Source organism: Gopherus flavomarginatus, chromosome 3 (assembly GCF_025201925.1).
Source record: "Gopherus flavomarginatus isolate rGopFla2 chromosome 3, rGopFla2.mat.asm, whole genome shotgun sequence".
Lineage (NCBI taxonomy): Eukaryota > Metazoa > Chordata > Testudines > Testudinidae > Gopherus > Gopherus flavomarginatus.
This window is the reverse complement of record NC_066619.1, coordinates 286598617-286616329: the sequence shown is the minus strand read 5'-3', so window position 1 is coordinate 286616329 and position 17713 is coordinate 286598617. Positions and strand designations below refer to the sequence as shown.

The 17713-nt window shown below is 67.8% G+C and overlaps 1 protein-coding gene across 2 annotated transcripts in view; it reads right to left on the bottom strand.

The window, feature by feature from the left end:
• EBF4 (EBF family member 4) overlaps positions 1–17713 on the bottom strand; it is a 110220-nt gene that overhangs the window by 79872 nt on the left and 12635 nt on the right. Inside the window, exons 3-7 of one of the 2 annotated variants that reach the window (XM_050944909.1) lie at positions 10463–10620; positions 7612–7675; positions 5718–5773; positions 4672–4745; positions 2164–2232 (exon numbers count right to left, since the gene is read on the bottom strand). In XM_050944909.1, the coding sequence (XP_050800866.1) occupies positions 2164–2232; positions 4672–4745; positions 5718–5773; positions 7612–7675; positions 10463–10620 (421 nt within the window). Of the gene's footprint in view, positions 1–2163; positions 2233–4671; positions 4746–5717; positions 5774–7611; positions 7676–10462; positions 10621–17713 lie in introns of those variants that run through there. The other variant, XM_050944908.1, reaches the window with a different exon arrangement.

Genomic DNA, 17713 nt, shown 5'->3' with positions numbered 1-17713 from the left:
CAGTGACGCGAAGCCATCGGCCCCTAAGACTCAGCCCCCGAGCTGGCACGATGCCCATGCTGGAGGCACTGAACAGCAACAGCAGGGACAGAACTAAGCTTCTCCTGCCACTGCAGCTAATGGAGAATCACCGCTGTTGGCAGTATAGGGCCTATGACACAGAGCAGAACAGTTCTGATTCCATCCAACAGAGTGCAGTCACATACACAGCCTGGCTAGTCCAGTCCAGTATCCTGTCTGATAGCAGCCAGCATCGGACGCCCCAAGAAATCCCACAATGGCCAATCACAGAATAACCCGCCCCAGAGGGGTTTCATCCCAGGCCCGGAGGTGGAAGAGTGACTCAAGCCCAGCAGTGGGAGTTACATCCCCTTCCCTTCCCCGTTCCCCTAATGTAACTGGTGTTCTCCTCATTGGTGCCAATGCCCAATTCGCTGGAAGCCTGCAGAGCTCTCTTGTGGCAGTGAGTTCCACAGGCCAGCCACGTGCTGGGCGAGAACGGACATGCTGCCTGTCCAGCCTGTCCTGCCCAAGGGCCACTGGCCAGCGTTAACGCATTTCACTGCACAGCCCCAGGCATGTAGGACTGCGTCCGCTGGGGGGACCGCAGCATGGAGCAGGGCGGCAGCCAGGCTGGAACCCCGATTTCCCCAATCTGCGGTCACTCTCTGCAGCCGGCCAGCCACGATGCCAGCGGGCAGGAGCAGACGAGGGGCTGAACGGAGCCAGGCAGCACAGTGCCAAGCCCAGGGAGGAGACAGCCAGACAGTGTGGGGACCAGGAGACACAGCCGAGGGCACCCCAGGGCAGCGGGGCAGGGAGAGGACGGGGCTCTGGGCACCACCTCCACCTCAGCCAAGCCAGGTGCTCGTCAGTTTGGGGGCCCAGCCCTGTGCCCAGCTCCCCTGGCAGCACTGAGGGTGCTCAGCTGGTGGGTCAGGCCCAGGTACTGAGCCCCACGTGATGGGGATCCAGCCCACGGGACCAGGATAGCCTGCGGGTTCCCATGGCCTGGTGCAGGAGATGGGGCGAGGGGACAGGACCCCAGGACTGTTTGGGGGGTCCCACAGTGTGGCACAGGGGACGGGGCACAGGCACAGGACCCCAGGACGGTCGGGGGGTTCCCACGGCCTGGCGCAGGGGATGGGACACGGGGACAGGACCCCAGGACAGTCTGGGGGGGTCCCACGGTCTGGCGCAGGGGACGGGGCACAGGCACAGGACCCCAGGACAGTCTGGGGGGGTCCTACAGTCTGGCGCAGGGGACGGGGCACGGAGACAGGACCCCAGGACAGTCTGGGGGGGTCCCACAGTCTGGCGCAGGGGACGGGGCACAGGAACAGGACCCCAGGACGGTCGGGGGGTTCCCACGGCCTGGCGCAGGGGATGGGGCATGGGGACAGGACCCCAGGACAGTCTGGGGGGGTCCCACGGCCTGGCACAGGGGATGGGACAAAGGGACAGGACCCCAGGATGGTCGGGGGGTTCCCACGGCCTGGCGCAGGGAACGGGGCACGGGGACAGGACCCCAGGACAGTCTGGGGGGTTTCTATGGCCTGGCGCAGGGGATAGGACACAGGGACAGGACACCAGGACGGTTGGGGGGTTCCCATGGCCTGGAGCAGGGGACAGGGCGCGGGGACAGGACCCCAGGAGAGTCTGGGGGTTCCCACGGCCTGGCGCAGGGGATGGGACACAGGGACAGGACCCCAAGATGGTCGGGGGGGGTCCCACGACCTGGCGCAGGGAACGGGGCACAGGGACAGGACCCCAGGACGGTCGGGGGTTCCCACGGCCTGGCGCAGGGGACGGGTACAGGGATAGGACCCCAGGACGGTCGGGGGGTTCCCACGGCCCGGCGCAGGGGATGGGGCGCGGGGACAGGACCCCAGGACAGTCTGGAGGGGGTCCCATGGCCCGGCGCAGGGGACAAGACCCCAGGACAGTCGGGGGGTCCCACGGCTGCAGAGAGGCGCAGGGGATGGGACACAGGGACAGGACCCCAGGACAGTCTGGGGGTCCCACGGCCTGGAGCAGGGGATGGGGCACAGGGACGGTCTGGGGGGTCCCACGGCCTGGCGCAGGGGACGGGGCACAGGGACGGTCTGGGGGGTCCCACGGCCTGGCGCAGGGGCACAGGGGACGGGGCGGGGGCCCGCTCACCTGTCGATGATGACGGGGTCAGAGGGAGTCTCGTTGCGGTTCCCGCAGCTCTTCTTGTCACAGCAGCGGCTGGGCCGGGCGAGGGGGAGAGGAGTCGGGGTGAGTGGGGGAGGGAACCCAGCACCCCCGGCCTGGCACCCTCCCACCCCCAGGGGCTGCTGATGGGGGCAGGGGGACAGGACGACCCAGGATAGCAGCCCCCCATCCCCTTTCTCGTCCCACCTCCGGCCCTCTCCCCCTCCCCCATGCTCCTCCCTGCTTCTCCATCCCCCACCCCCTGACCCCCCCCACCAGCCCTCCCCCCAGAGCCGGGCCCAGAGCTCCCAGGCTGCATGACCCCTGTGGGAAGCCCCAGAGAGCGGGGGGGCGCCCTGGGGGCCGGGAGTGCTGGTCCCTCGGTGCGAGCGGCTGTCGTGGCCCCCGCACAGCTCTGGGGGTGCTCTGGGCCCTGCTGTGAGCCTGGGGGCGAAGCACCAATCGAGAGGCTCGTCTGCTGGGGGCGCTCAGCCCCCCGGCTCCCCCTGCGCCCCTCTGGCTCCCCACCCCGAGCCCTGGGTACGGTGGGGGGGGCGCTGGTGCTCGCTCGCTGCCAGCCAGGTGGGTTCGAAGCGCTGGCCCTGCAGGGGGAGGCTCTGCCCCCCACCCGGCACCAGTCGCAGCTGGGTCTGGTCAGCGCTGGCTGAGGCCGGGGCTCCAGGCCCCCAAACAGGGCCAGGCGGGCGACGAGCGGGAGGCGGGGCCCTGGGCAGGCAGGGGAGCCCCCGGGCGACTCAGTTACACAAACAAAGTCACGGCTGGGTACGCAGCCCCCCCGGGGCCCCCCAGTCCCTGAGCCCCGAGATCATTAGTGAGGCTCCTGGAGCTCAATCAGCGGGAAAAGCCGGCACGGACACAGCCGCTAATTCCCACAAACCCCGAGCCCCAGGCTCATAAACAAGGCAGCTTTAATGGGGCACCAGGGACCCCGGCGAAGACACAGCTGGAGGGAGACGCTCCCGGCCCCCTGGCTCGCGCCCCCCACCCCCTCGAAGGTGCCCTGGCTTCCTGCCCAGCCTGGCTGTGGGGGCCCAGGGGCATGGAGAGAGGAGGGCGGCTGATGCTGGGCACTGCGCGAGAGCCCAGGGAGAATCAGCCCCCACCAGCCATGTGCTGTGCCCGCGTGGTGGCTGGACGGGAGCCGGGAGGGGACATGGCCCTGAGCGCTCTCACTGCCCCGCCGGCCACATGCTGTGCCCACGCGGGTGGCTGGACGGGAGCTGGGAGGGGACGTGGCCCTGAGCGCTCTCACTGCCCCGCCGGCCACGTGCTGGGCCCACGCGGGTGGCTGGACGGGAGCCGGGCAGGGACATGACCCTGAGCGCTCTCACTGCCCCGCCGGCCACGTGCTGTGCCCACGCGGGTGGCTGGACGAGAGCTGGGAGGGGACGTGGCCCTGAGCGCTCTCACTGCCCCGCCGGCCACATGCTGTGCCCACGCGGGTGGCTGGACGGGAGCTGGGAGGGGACGTGGTCCTGAGCGCTCTCACTGCCCCGCCGGCCACGTGCTGTGCCCACGCGGGTGGCTGGACGGGAGCTGGGAGGGGACGTGGTCCTGAGTGCTCTCACTGCCCTGTCAGCCACGTGCTGTGCCCACGCGGGTGACTGGACGGGAGCTGGGAGGGGACGTGGTCCTGAGTGCTCTCACTGCCCTGTCAGCCACGTGCTGTGCCCACGCGGGTGGCTGGACGGGAGCCGGGCGGGGATGTGGCTCTGAGCGCTCTCACTGCCCCGCCGGCCATGTGCTGTGCCCATGCGGGTGGCTGGACGGGAGCTGGAAGGGGACGTGGCCCTGAGCGCTCTCACTGCCCCGCCGGCCACGTGCTGGGCCCACGCGGGTGGCTGGACGGGAGCCGGGCGGGGACGTGGCCCTGAGCGCTCTCACTGCCCCGCCGGCCACGTGCTGTGCCCATGCGGGTGGCTGGACGGGAGCTGGGAGGGGACGTGGCCCTGAGCGCTCTCACTGCCCCGCCGGCCACGTGCTATGCCCACGTGGGTGGCTGGACGGGAGCCGGGCGGGGACGTGGCCCTGAGCGCTCTCACTGCCCCGCCGGCCACGTGCTGGGCCCACGCGGGTGGCTGGACGGGAGCTGGGAGGGGACGTGGCCCTGAACGCTCTCACTGCCCCGCCGGCCACGTGCTATGCCCACGTGGGTGGCTGGACGGGAGCCGGGCGGGGACGTGGCCCTGAGCGCTCTCACTGCCCCGCCGGCCACGTGCTGTGCCCACGCGGGTGGCTGGACGGGAGCTGGGAGGGGACGTGGCCCTGAACGCTCTCACTGCCCCGCCGGCCACGTGCTATGCCCACGTGGGTGGCTGGACGGGAGCCGGGCGGGGACGTGGCCCTGAACGCTCTCACTGCCCTGTCAGCCACGTGCTGTGCCCGCGTGGTGGCTGGACGGGAGCCGGGCGGGGACATGGCCCTGAGCGCTCTCACTGCCCCGCCAGCCTTGAGGCCGAGCCCAGCACCTACCTGCACATGATTTCGTGGGTCAGCAGCACTCGGCACATCTCGGGGTTCTTGTCCTGCCCCTCGTAGATGATGGCCTGGCGGGAGAGGGCACCGGGTGAGGGGATCTGCCAGCGCGCGGCCCAGGGGGTCTCTGATCACAACAGGCACTGGCCAGGCAGGTGGCTCAGACCCTCGCAGGCCAGGAACCCGGGGCCAAGCGTCTCAGAACCCCCGAGAGAACGGAGCAAACCGGGCCGGCCAGGCCATCGCTCCAGGACCTGGCCCCCAGGGCCTCCACTCACTCTGCAGCCAGCAGGCCCGGGCGCCTGCAGGGGCCATCTCTGCTGCCCGCCAGCTCCGCGTCCTTCCTGCACTGAGCCCGGCCCAGCTCCCCGCCCTGACGCCCGGCCCGGCTGCGGGGCCCCGGCAGGTGTCTAAGAAGCAAGAGCCCCACTGAGCCCGTCTCACCCACAGGCGACTTCGCTGCCCCTCGCTCTGCTCCCCCACCCCCTCTTGCTGCCCTTCCCCCCCTTGCAGCAGCGCAGGGCCGGTCTATCCAGGGGAGCCGGGGCAGGCACTGCTGGAGCGACGCAGGGCTGGCGGGGAGGCGCGAGCTGAGGGCGGGAGAGGGAAACCCTGGGCCTGCCCTCGCTCCCTTTGCCATGACCCCCAGTGGCTGTGCTGGGCCCGTGGTGCGCTCGGTGCTGTACGGGGCACGGAGGGCGACCGACAGGCAGGGTCAGCCGCAGGCAGCCCAGCGGAGAGCCCAGGCTCAGGGCTGTGTCTGCTCCAGGGGCGCGGCATGGGGGGTGCCAGGGAAGGGGTGGGTCTGGACGGGGGGAGGGCTGGGTGCACCGGAGCCATGGGGCCGCTCGCGCCCAGGGGGCGTGGGAAAGGATACGGGTGCTGCTGGGGAAGCCCTGGGGGCAGAAGGCGGCCTGAGATGCAGGCCAGGCCGGGGCTGGGTGGCACCTCAGGAGTTACTGGGAGTGGCGGGGGGTGACCTGGTCTGAACCCCCAGCCCCGACCGAGTCTCCCCCTGCGCTGTCCCCAGCTGGCAGCGTTACCTGCTTGGACATGGAGTCGATGAGCCGCACGTAGAGATCCTGCTCCGTCCGCAGCCCTGTGTGTGTGAGGGGGGAACATTCTCACCAGCTCCATCGATCCCCTCACTCCCGACCCGCAGCCCCCCACTATCCCAGCCCTGCCCCCCACCCCAGCTCTGCCGGTGCCCCTCACTCCCGACCCGCAGCCCCCCACTATCCCAGCCCTGCCCCCCATCCCAGCTCTGCCGGTGCCCCTCACTCCCGACCCACAGCCCCCCACTATCCCAGCCCTGCCCCCCACCCCAGCTCTGCCGGTGCCCCTCACTCCCGACCCGCAGCCCCCCACTATCCCAGCCCTGCCCCCCACCCCAGCTCTGCCGGTGCCCCTCACTCCCAACCCGCAGCCCCCCAATATCCCAGCCCTGCCCCCCACCCCAGCTCTGCCGGTGCCCCTCACTCCCAACCCACAGCCCCCCAATATCCCAGCCCTGTCCCCCACCCCAGCTCTGCCGGTGCCCCTCACTCCCGACTCGCAGCCCCCCACTGTCCCAGCCCTGCCCCCCACCCCAGCTCTGCCGGTGCCCCTCACTCCCGACCCGCAGCCCCCCACTATCCCAGCCCTGCCCCCCACCCCAGCTCTGCCGGTGCCCCTCACTCCCGACCCGCAGCCCCCCACTATCCCAGCCCTGCCCCCCACCCCAGCTCTGCCGGTGCCCCTCACTCCCGACCCACAGCCCCCGACTATCCCAGCCCTGTCCCCCACCCCAGCTCTGCCGGTGCCCCTCACTCCCGACCCACAGCCCCCCACTATCCCAGCCATGGGCTCCCCCCCCAGCTCTGACAGTGCCCTCACTCCCAACCCGCAGCCCCCCACTATCCCAACCCAGAGCTCCCCCCCTCACAGCTCTGCCGGTGCCCCTCACTCTCGACTCACAGCCCCCCCACTATCCCAGCCCTGCCCCCCACCCCAGCTCTGCCAGTGCCCCTCACTCCCGACCCACAGCCCCCCACTATCCCAGCCCTGCCCCCCACCCCAGCTCTGCCGGTGCCCCTCACTCCCGACCCACAGCCCCCCACTATCCCAGCCACGGGCTCGCCCCCAGCTCTGACAGTGCCTCACTCCCAACCCGCAGCCCCCCACTATCCCAACCCAGGGTTCCCCCCCGCACAGCTTTGCTGGTGCCCCTCACTCTCGACTCACAGCCCCCCACTATCCCAGCCCTGCCCCCCATCCCAGCTCTGCCGGTGCCCCTCAATCCTGACCCGCAGCCCCCCATTATCCCAGCCATGGGCTCCCCCCTAGCTCTGACAGTGCCCTCACTCCCAACCCGCAGCCCCCCACTATCCTAGCCCTGCCCCCACCCCACCTCTGCCGGTGCCCCTCACTCCCGACCCACAGCCCCGCATTATCCCAGCCCTGGGCTACCCTCCAACCCCCACAGCTCTGCCCGTGCCCCTCACTCCTGACCCGCAGCCCCCCGTTATCCCAGCCCTGCCCCCCCCAGCTCTGCTGGTGCCCCTCACTCCCGAACCACAACCCCCACATACTCCAGGACCCTCCCAGGCGATGCTATTTCCCCTGTAGTTCTTAGGCGACTATCTGGGGAGTTCAGCAGCTGAGACCATGCAGCTCAGCACATCGATGGGGAGGCAGGAGCCCCAGCCGGTCCCTGCTGGACGCAGGACGTACGTGAGAGGGTGACAGGACGGCAGGCTCTGGGCTGGGGCAATGAGTCAGTCCTGGGTGCCCTGGGCCCAGCCCCAAAACCTCCTGATCCCACAGCCTCCTGCCCTCCAGCCCCTGGCCCTGCAGCCTCCCTGCTCTGTAGCCCTCAGCCCAGCAGACCCCAGCCCCTATAGCTCCTGCCCCCACACCCCCCCCGCCCCATAGCTCCTGGCCCCCCGCCCGCCTTACCATTGCTGTACAGCAGCTGCAGGCGGTAATGGATGCCGTTGTTCGTTTTCTCACCATTCTGCTCCTGGGGAGGGAGACAGCAGGTCGTACGTTGGCCGGTGGCTGGGAGCCCTCTACCCCCACCATGGTACCTGGGACACGGCCCTCTGCCCCCTCGCCCCCCACGCAGGCAGCCGGGGTGGGATGGGCTGAGGATCTGCCGGCTGCACAGGGTCCCCACCTGTGATGTGAGTTTGGGGGGGTCTCGGCCCCCTTGGGGGATCGGTCTGAGCGGGAAGCTGGGGCTGGACTCACCCTGGGGCCGGGCTGAGGGGCCCTGGCTGGACTGGGAACAGAACAGCTCCAGCCCGGGCATCACTCCCCACCCACGGCTCTGCCGATGCCCCTCATTCCCGACCTGAAGCCCCCCCCCCCACCCGGACTCCCTCGCAGCTCTGCCGATGCCCCTCACTCCCGACCCGCAGCCCCCCCCGCCCTGTGCTCCCCCGCAGCTCTGCCGATGCCCCTCACTGCCGACCCGCACCCCCCCTGCCCTGGGCTCCCCCGCAGCTCTGCCGAGGCCCCTCACTCCTGACCCGCAGCCCCCACCTGCCCTGGGCTCCCCTGCAGCTCTGCCGATGCCCCTCACTGCTGACCCGCAGCCCCCACCTGCCCTGGGCTCCCCTGCAGCTCTGCCGAGGCCCCTCACTCCCAACCCGCAGCCCCCCCCGCCTGGGCTCCCTCGCAGCTCTGCCGATGCCCCTCACTCCCGACCTGCAGCCCCCCCCGCCCTGGGCTCCCCTGCAGCTCTGCCACTGCCCCTCACTCCCGACCCGCAGCCCCCACCTGCCCTGGGCTCCCCTGCAGCTCTGCCACTGCCCCTCACTCCCGACCTGCAGCCCCCACCAGCCCTGGGCTCCCCCGCAGCTCTGCCGATTCCCCTCACTCCCAACCCGCAGCCCCCCCCGCCCTGGGCTCCCCCGCAGCTCTGCCGAGGCCCCTCACTCCCGACCCGCACCCCCCCTGCCCTGGGCTCCCTCGCAGCTCTGCCGAGGCCCCTCACTCCCGACCCGCAGCCCCCACCTGCCCTGGGCTCCCCCGCAGCTCTGCCGAGGCCCCTCACTCCCGACCCGCACCCCCCCTGCCCTGGGCTCCCTCGCAGCTCTGCCACTGCCCCTCATTCCTGACCCGCAGCCCCCACCTGCCCTGGGCTCCCTCGCAGCTCTGCCAAGGCCCCTCACTCCCGACCCGCAGCCCCCCTGCCCTGGGCTCCCCCGCAGCTCTGCCGATGCCCCTCACTCCCGACCCGCAGCCCCCCTGCCCTGGGCTCCCCCGCAGCTCTGCCGATGCCCCTCACTCCCGACCCGCAGCCCCCCCCGCCCTGGGCTCCCCTGCAGCTCTGCCGATGCCCCTCACTCCCGACCCGCAGCCCCCCCCCCCGCCCTGGGCTCCCCCGCAGCTCTGCCGATTCCCCTCACTCCCGACCTGCAGCCCCCCCCTGCCCTGGGCTCCCCACCCCTTCCCATGAGGTGCCATGTCCCCACTCGCTCTAGGGCCACGGGGAGGGGGGGTGCAGGGAGGGGACAGGGGTGCAGGGAAGGGGTGGGGCGGGAGCAAGGCAGGTCATGGGGCAGGAGTCCGGCACAGGGCGGGGGCTAGGGTTGCCAACTTTCTACTCGTATAAAACCGAACACCCTTGCGCCACCCCCTGCCCCGCCCCCTGCCCCTGGGGCCCCACCCCTCCACTGAGGCCCTGCCCCCACTCATTCCATCCCCTCCCCACTCGCTCACTCTCCCCACCCCCATTCATTCGCTCATTTTCACTGGATGGGCTCAGGGGGTTGGGGTGCAGGAGGGGGTGAGGGCTCTGGCTGGGGGTGCAGGCTCTGGGGTAGGGCTGGGGATGTGGGGTTTGGGGTGCAGGAGGGGCTCCAGGCTGAGGCAAGGAGTTGGGGTGTGGTGGGGGGCACAGGCTCTGGGCTGGGGGTGCAGGAGGGGGTGAGGGCTCCGGCTGGGGGTACAGGCTCTGGGCTGGGGGTGCAGGCTCTGGGGTAGGGCTGGGGATGTGGGGTTTGGGGTGCAGGAGGGGCTCCAGGCTGAGGCAAGGAGTTGGGGTGTGGTGGGGGGTGCAGGCTCTGAGGTGGGACTGGGGATGAGAGGTTTGGGGTGCAGGAGGGGGCTCCGGGCTGGGACTGAGGGGTTCGGAGGATGGGAGGTGGATCAGGGCTGAGGCACAGGGGGAGCGTGAGGACTCAAGCAGCTCCTGGAAGCAGCGACATGTCCCCTCTCCGGCTCCTACGCAGAGGCACGGCCAGGTGGCTCCATGCGCTGCCCTGTTCACCGGCGCCGCCCCCACAGCTCCCATTGGCCATGGTTCCTGGCCAATGGGAGCTGCAGAGCTGGCACTTGCGGAGGGGGCAGCCCCCGGAGCCCCCTGGCTGCCCCTACACCTTGGAGCCGGAGGGGGGACATGCCGCTGCTTCTGGGAGCCACGCGGAGCCAGGGCAGGCAGGGAGCTGCCTTAGCCCTGCTGCCTGGACTTTTAACAGCCCGGTCGGCAGTGCTGACCGGAGCCGCCAGGGCCCCTTTTCGACCGGGCGTTCCAGTCTAAAACCAGATGCCTGGCAACCCTACCGGGTGTGGGGCAGGAAACGGGGTGGGGTGGGCACAGGAGGGGGCGGGGGCTGACCACGGGGCAGGAGCGGGGCACAGGGAGGGCACAGGGCTCCCATGGGAAGGGGACGGGGCCCAGGCGCGACCCTGGCCACGGGGGGGGTGGGCACAGGAGGGGGCGTGCGGGGCTCCCATGGGGAGGGGACGGGGCCCAGGCGCAACCCTGGAGGGGGCGGGGCGGGGTGGGGCGGGCTCTCACCCTGTCCTTCTCCACGAAGTCGAGGAAGGAGCTGCGCTCGATCTCCACGGGCTGCCCCTGCCGGTCGTACATGGCCAGCACGAAGTGGAAGAAGTTGGATTTCCGCAGGTTGGAGGGCGGCTGCTTCTCGAAATGGGCGCGGGCCAGGCCCCCCCCCGCTGCAAGGGAGAGCGCAGGCTGCTGAGTGCCAGACGCCCGCAGGGCCCCCCAGCCAGGCCCCCCCGCTGCAAGGGAGAGCGCAGGCTGCTGAGTGCGGCGCCCGCAGGGCCCCCAGCCAGGCCCACCCCTCGCTCCCAGCGCTCGGTGGCCCTGCCGCGGGCTCCACCCGGCTCTCCCTCGCAGGCCCTGCCCCGTCACACCCCGGCCCCCTGGCTGCCCCCCAGCTCCCTGCGCTGCCTTGGCCTGCCGGCTGCAGAGAAACACCCTGGACGGCCCCCTCCCCAGGGTGTCCAGGAACCTTGTTACAGCCAGTGTCACACTACTCCCAGACACCCACAGTCCCACCGAGTGGGTCTCCCCATCTACTGCCCCCCTCCAGCACAACCTGGGCTCCGTCATCCGCCTCATCACCACACAGACCCTGGCCGCAAGGCGGGAGGTGCAGGGGCTGGGTCTGTGCCTGTGCTCTGTGCAGCACCTAGCGCGACCAAGGCCTGACAACCCACGCGTGGCTGGTGAGTACGATGCAGCAGGGCCGAGGTTCCGGTGGTGACAGAGGCTTCTCCCCCCACACCCTCCGCAGCAGCCCTGAGTGAACCGGCCCCCAGAGACCACCACAGCCCCCAGCTATGAGCCGGTGTGGGAGAGAGCCCGGGAGAGCCAGTGACTGTTGCTGAGGCACGTTGAAGACACCAGAACCCATGACTGAGCTCCCTCTGCCTGGCTAGACACAGCATGTCCGGCCCCACGGCCTGGCAGCTCTGGTTTTCCCAGGGGGAGCACCAGCCATCAGAGCTGTGACACCCGGCACCCCCCATTCAGCACTGTCAGGTAATCAGGACAATTTGCACAAATTCTGCTGCATGAGGGATCAGTCTAAGAGCCTCGGTCTGCTAGACAGTCACATCTCGTTGGAGGGTCTGTGCTCTTGGCGGCTGTGAGGTTATGGGGTTTGGCTTCGTGTGTGTCACAGGAACGTGTTGTGAGGCTGAAAACACCCCCACGCCGTCTGCCAGATACAACTGTAAAAAGGCCGAACGATGTTCCTGGCTCACTAAGGAGATGCAGAGAGGCACCAGGATCACCCCAGGACTGTGCGGGAGAAACCTCTCCGAGACAACGCTGCACAACAGGAACCGTCTGACCCAGGCCACAGCACGGGAGCTTTCCAGCACGTGGGGAGAAGCTCTAAAAAGGGGAGAGTGACCTCGTATGGGGACCTCACTCTCCCTACAACACCCCTGGGAACACCTGAGGGGCCAGGACTGAACTGGGGGACGTGCTGGGCCTGGGCTAGAGGGGTTTGTAGCCTGTGTGTGGACCAAGCTGCAGAGCCCAGGTGGCTTGTGCCTCCTGCCTCCGCCAGCCCATTTATCACACAGGGCGAGAATCTGCTAATTCGTCTCCTACTATCTAGTTAGTGCACTACACTCAAGTTTGCGGATTTGTTTGTTTTCCAGGTAACCTGCTTTGTTTGCTGCCACTTATAATCACCTAAAATCTACCTTTGGTATTCAACAAATGGATTTTATGTTTTAATCCTACCAGTGAGCTCTGCTTGGAGGCTGCGGGAATCCCCGCCTGGTTACCACAAGTGAGTGCTGGTCTCTTCGCACCGAGGGAGAGGCGGACGGGGTGTTAAACCCATAGACTGGCCAGATTTGACCAGGCAGGATGGTGCTGCTCTGGGGCCTAGGCGGGGGGGGCTGGCGGGTGAGAGCCTGCGTGTACCTGCAGCTGGGTGTGTCCCTACCTGTGCGAATGGTGGTGAAAATGCAGCTGCAGGGGTTTGCACCTCGTCACAGCAGCACAGGGTGCCAGGGAGCCCAGAGTGGTGGGTCAGAGGGCTCAGTGGTGCCCCACTTCCAGGTGGCTCCTGGGGGAACTCATCGCAGGAGCACCAGAGACCGGGCTGGGGGCACCGGAGTGGCTCTGTGGTAGGTGGTGCAGGGCATGTGGCCACCTGGTCATGGCACGGATGCCTTGGGCCAGGCAGACGTGGGTACAGACTGACAGGTGCTGCCCAGACCCCTCCCCCGAGATTGGGGGACCTCGTCATGCCGGGTACTACCCAGACCCCTCCCCGGGGGACCACGTCGCGCCAGGCGCTGCCCAGACCCCTCCCCGAAGATTGGGGGACCCCGTCACGCCGGGCGCTGCCCAGACCCCTCCCCTGAGATTGTAGCTCTGCCAGCGCCTCCCCCCCTCACATTGCAGCCCATTCCCCCTTTCGCGGCTCCGCTTGAGTGGAACATGGATCACGCCAACGGGCCCTGGGCGGAGACGCCTCGCACTGCTTTGCTCCTGGGAGGGGCTGGATCCCTTGGGGTGAACTGCAGCCAAAGGGCTTGGTCTGTGCCTAGACACCTGGCAGCTGGAAACGACTGACTAATTTCACCCTGTTTACCAAGCCCCTGCCGGCACCGCGACACTTTCAGAAGCTGCTTAGCCACAATCACGTCTGCCCGCCGGATCCCAGAATGGTTTGCAGCCTTTACACTCACACGAATCACTTCACCTGCCACCAAAATGCAGCCACCTCTGAAACAGCACCTGGCAGCTGTTTAGCAGCACACAGCACCGCTACCCAACAGCTTAGGGCAGGGAGTGGGGAAGATTCGTGCAGGCAACAGACTGCAGAGGGGCCTCTGCTCCAGTCCCCTGTATCGGCGCACACCGGGGTCGGCCCAGCCTACCTGCAAGAACCAGGAAAACCCGCAGTGCTGACAAGCCCAAGTGTTCAAAACTCACCAGCCGGGCACCAAAACTCCCTGCCGGTTTTATCTGCCCTCCGGTTCGGAGGCTGGAGGTCGTGCTGGGGTCACACGGCCAGGGCTTTTCTCTGCCACGCTGAGAGCTGGGAAAACAGGAGCTGGGTTCCCTGCTAACCCTGCCTCCGGGAGCAGGAGCTCCGAGCAAACCCCCAAATAGTGCCAGAGCCCCGACAAGCCCCTGACCGCTGCATTCACCCCCTGCCAGGGGTTCCCACGTGGGCTGCATCTGAGCCAGTTCTGCTGGGGGGCCAACCCGCCAGGACGGGCTGGGAGTCTCCAGGGATGATTTCAAGATGATGTTATGTGATGAAACCCCCAGGGATACGTCCTGCCACGACTGGCCCCCCAACGCTGCCGCCCTGCGGCGACCCCATGTGGCGACGTCATACACAGCGGGGCAAACGCTGCCCTCAGTTACCCGGGCTAGGTCTGGGTGTGACTGAGAGCAGGATCTGGCCCTGGATCTAGCCCTGCGGTGCACACAGCGGGTCGGGGACGATGCCAAGGGAAATAAATATAGACCAGGAATGATTCCTCCCGCCCCAGATTGCAGAGCGGCCGCCCTCAGGCTCTGGGACGAGTCCTGCTCCCGCAGCTGGCTGGGGAGTTATGCCGTTTGCCCCATCTCCCGTTCGGGGAAGGGGCCAGGCCGCGGGGAAGGGCAGTTTCACGTCCCGCTTTGCCCCTGTCTGAGCCCGAGCAACAGAGCCGTAACTGTCCCGTGTGGTGCACGGGCGAGGGGAAGGGGGGTTGTTCGTTTAAAGGCACAGCCTGAGGAGACCCCTGTGCAGCTGGCTCTGGAGAGACCCCTCCCCCCACCCCCATCTCTGCCCCAAAGAGCAGCCCAGCCCCCGGATAACTCAGAGCCCCCCAGACCCACCTGTGTGGCTGCCTGCCAGGCCCTGTCTCCTGATCCCCCTCTCCAGTGCAATCAGTGCACCCACGGGAGGGTGGGCGTGGGGCGAACTCCCCCTGCCCACACAGCTGGGACAGGCCTGCCGGACGGACCTGGCCCCACTCCAGCCCCGTGGCCGCCCCGCGGGGAGCTGGCAATTCCACCTGGGCTGGGTCCGTGTGCGCACAGACCCAGGATGCCCTGGCCCAGGCTGGGGACACCGCAGGGAAGTGGGCCTGGCCTGGCCCCTCTGTGAGCTCCCTGGGTGGCTCCAGGCAGCGACACCTGCTCTCCCCGGGGGCCGTGTCCTGCTGCCCCCTCCAGTGCCGCGTTTGCCAGTTTGAGTCTGGGAGCCACTCCTGGCTAACGACTGCTGGGTGACCCCACGTGCCATGAGTTCGGGGGTCTCAGCCTCACTCCGAGCACTGGCACCATCCCTGCCTTGGCAGCCTGGGCGGGGCAGGGCAGGGCTGGGGGGCAGCCGGGCTGGCCATGGCCCAGGTGTGTGGGGGGGAGGGGGGCATCAGGCTCCAGGAACGTCTGCCCAGCCCCTCGTGCCAGCCCCTCGTGCCAGCCCCTCGTGCCAGCCCCTCGCACCCCCAAGCACAGCTGATAAAACATCGCCACCTGTTGGCCCTTCTGCCAAGTGCACCAGGAATCCTCCCCTGCCTTGACCCCTGAGCGCTTCCCCGGGGCCAGATCCCATCCAGCCCAGGCTGACACCTCGGCAATCCGCCCAGCAGGGCCCTGCCAGGCTGTACCCGGGTGAGGGTGTCGCTCCCCTAGGGCAGAGCCCACTGTCCACAGAGCCTAGATGCCCCAGTGACTGGACGAACGGACAGACAGAGTGCGGGGAGCCCTCAAGGCCCTGGATGTGGGGGCCCAGCTCCCCCGTGACCCCTCTCCCCATAGCCGAGGAGTGGAGTCCATCCCTTGGACCTCAGTGACAGTTTGCATTGATGTCAACGGGGCAGCCCCAGAGTTCCCCCTCTGCAGCCAACCCCAGCTCCCCAAAGAGAATGCGCCCTGCCCCACCTGCTGCATGTCTCTGGGGCAGGTCACCACAGGGAACAGAACCAGGTGGCTTAGACCTATCAGAAAATCACCGCACACTTTGCAGAAATCCAGGGGGTGCTGAGGGTCGGGAGTGAGGGGCACCAGCAGAGCTGGGTGGGGGATCCCAGAACTGGGCTAGCAGGGGGCACCGGCAGAGCTTGTGGGGAGCCCATGGCTGGGATAGCAGGGGAATGCAGGTTGGGAGTGAGGGGCACCGGCAGGGCTGGGAGAGCCCAGGGCTGGGCTAGCAGGGGGCTGCAAGTCAGGAGTGAGAGGCACTAGCAGAGCTGGCGGGGGGTAGATCTCCGGGCTGTGCTAGCAGGGGGTTGCAGGTCGGGAGTGAGGGGCAGCGGCAGGGCTGGGACAGCCCAGGGCTGGGCTAGCAGGGAGATGCAGGTCGGGAGTGAGGGGCACCAGCAGAGCTGTGGCAGGGGGGATCCCACCGGGGGCAAGCAGGGGGTTGCAGGTCGGGAGTGAGGGGTACTGGCCGGGCTGTGTGTGGGGAGCTTGCCCAACTCACCCCTGACTCTAACCAGCGTTACCCGACCCCTCACTTTCACAATACCCAATTCCCAGCCCAGATCCCTCCCATCCCCGCTGGATCCCGGCCCGGCCCTCGTGCGCAGGGCAGGGGAGGAACCAGCCCATCGCCCTTCGCAGCAGGGCTGTGTCTATCCTGGCCCACGTGCAGGTGGGGAAGCTAGAGAATCAGTGAGAGCCCCCCTACACATCCGGATTGGGGCTCCCATGCAGCACTCCCAGCCTAGGGACCCCTCTGACTCACCACCGATGGAGGAACCCATCTCCGACCAGCCCACCAGGTCACAGTTCCATTCCCTGCACCTTGGCTGGGTCCGTGCCCTCCGACTGGACACTTCCTGAAACACTCACACTCCTGACTGGATGCTGCCACGAAGCACACTAGTCATGAGCCAGCTGGTGTGTGCCCCCTGACTCCACTGGATGGGATCAGAATGGCTGGCTGTGTGTCAAGGGCCCTATACTGTTAACAGAGATTCTCCTGCAGCTCCAGTGCCTCTGAAAGCTGGAGGAGCCCAGTCCTACTCTGGCTGCTGCCACCAGTTTCCAGGCAGCCTTGGCAAGCAGAGAAGTAAGAGCTGCGCAGCCACAGGCTATCACAAGGGCCTTGCCCCTGGAGGCAGAGCCCCCCACAGAGCTGAACCCCATCCTCAGACCGGCCGCCTGTAACGAGAAGGTTACACCCAACTCTCGAAGAGACAGTGCAGAGCTGCAGCCCGGGAACCGTCTCTTTGCCAGCCAGACCCATTGACAACAGCTGTGCATGAATCAAAACATTTTATGATTTAAAAAAAATCAAACCCGCACCCTCCCCCACCCCTGGCCTCTCTCTGCCTGCTGGGGGTCACGTCTCCAATTCTCCCCACAACCAAGCAGGGCAGAAACGGACTTTGCAAGTGAATCTGAACTTTCCTCTAAGCCCATCACTTGACTCCAGGAGCTGGGGCTCTGAGAGACACACCAAATACCACGAGACTCGCGCTGCAATTCGGGATGTACCAGATCACAGCACATCTGAGCAAGGACACACAGGTCCCAAATCACTAGCCTCCCTCCCCCTCAAACACTCCCACACACTGTCCGCGACCCATGTGCCTGGGAGAGCGAGTAACAACGATCGGGCCTTTGTGTCTCGTTTTGCTCCTTCCTGACGGGTCGAGAGAGGCTGGCAGGTTTCTTCCAAAAGCCCCTTTTCCCTGCTTGTTTTTCACACTAGATCCGCCCCGGCCAGCCAGGGGACGACGGGCACGTCAGGCGGGTTGTTCTGAGGAAGCAGATTCTAGTTGGGTGCTTGAAGAGGCCAGTGGGTTTGGGTCCCATCTATTTAACTCCAATGCTTGGCGCACCCTGGGGAGAAAGAGCCTCTTTGCTAAACAAGCCGCCCTGCAGCTCTTTGACAAGGGTTCGCCATGAACAGCCCGGAGAGCGTCTCCTCCGCCCAATCCCGGAGAGAGCCCAGCCCACAGCCTGGTTATCTCGTAGATAAAAACCAAGGAGACCCCCCGCACTCTCCCCCCGGGCTGCCGTTCTCCACCGTAAAGCACCGCGCAATGGGGCACGTTGAAAACACTCCCCTCATCTCACTGGGCCTCAGCCGAGGGCCCTGAGAGCTGCCGCTGCCTGGAGACGTCCGAGGAAGCCGGCTCAGCGAAGGGTCGAAGGAGCAGGCTCCCTGGGAAGGTCAGCGGGATCTCTGAGCCCTGGAGCGCCTGGCGGGGCCCGGCAGTGCGGTGAGCCCCTGGTCTCGGTGTGACCGCCCCCCTCGGAGGGAGGGGAGGTGGCTACCGTACTGCTCGAGTGACTCTCCTCAATCCCAACCCGCAGCCC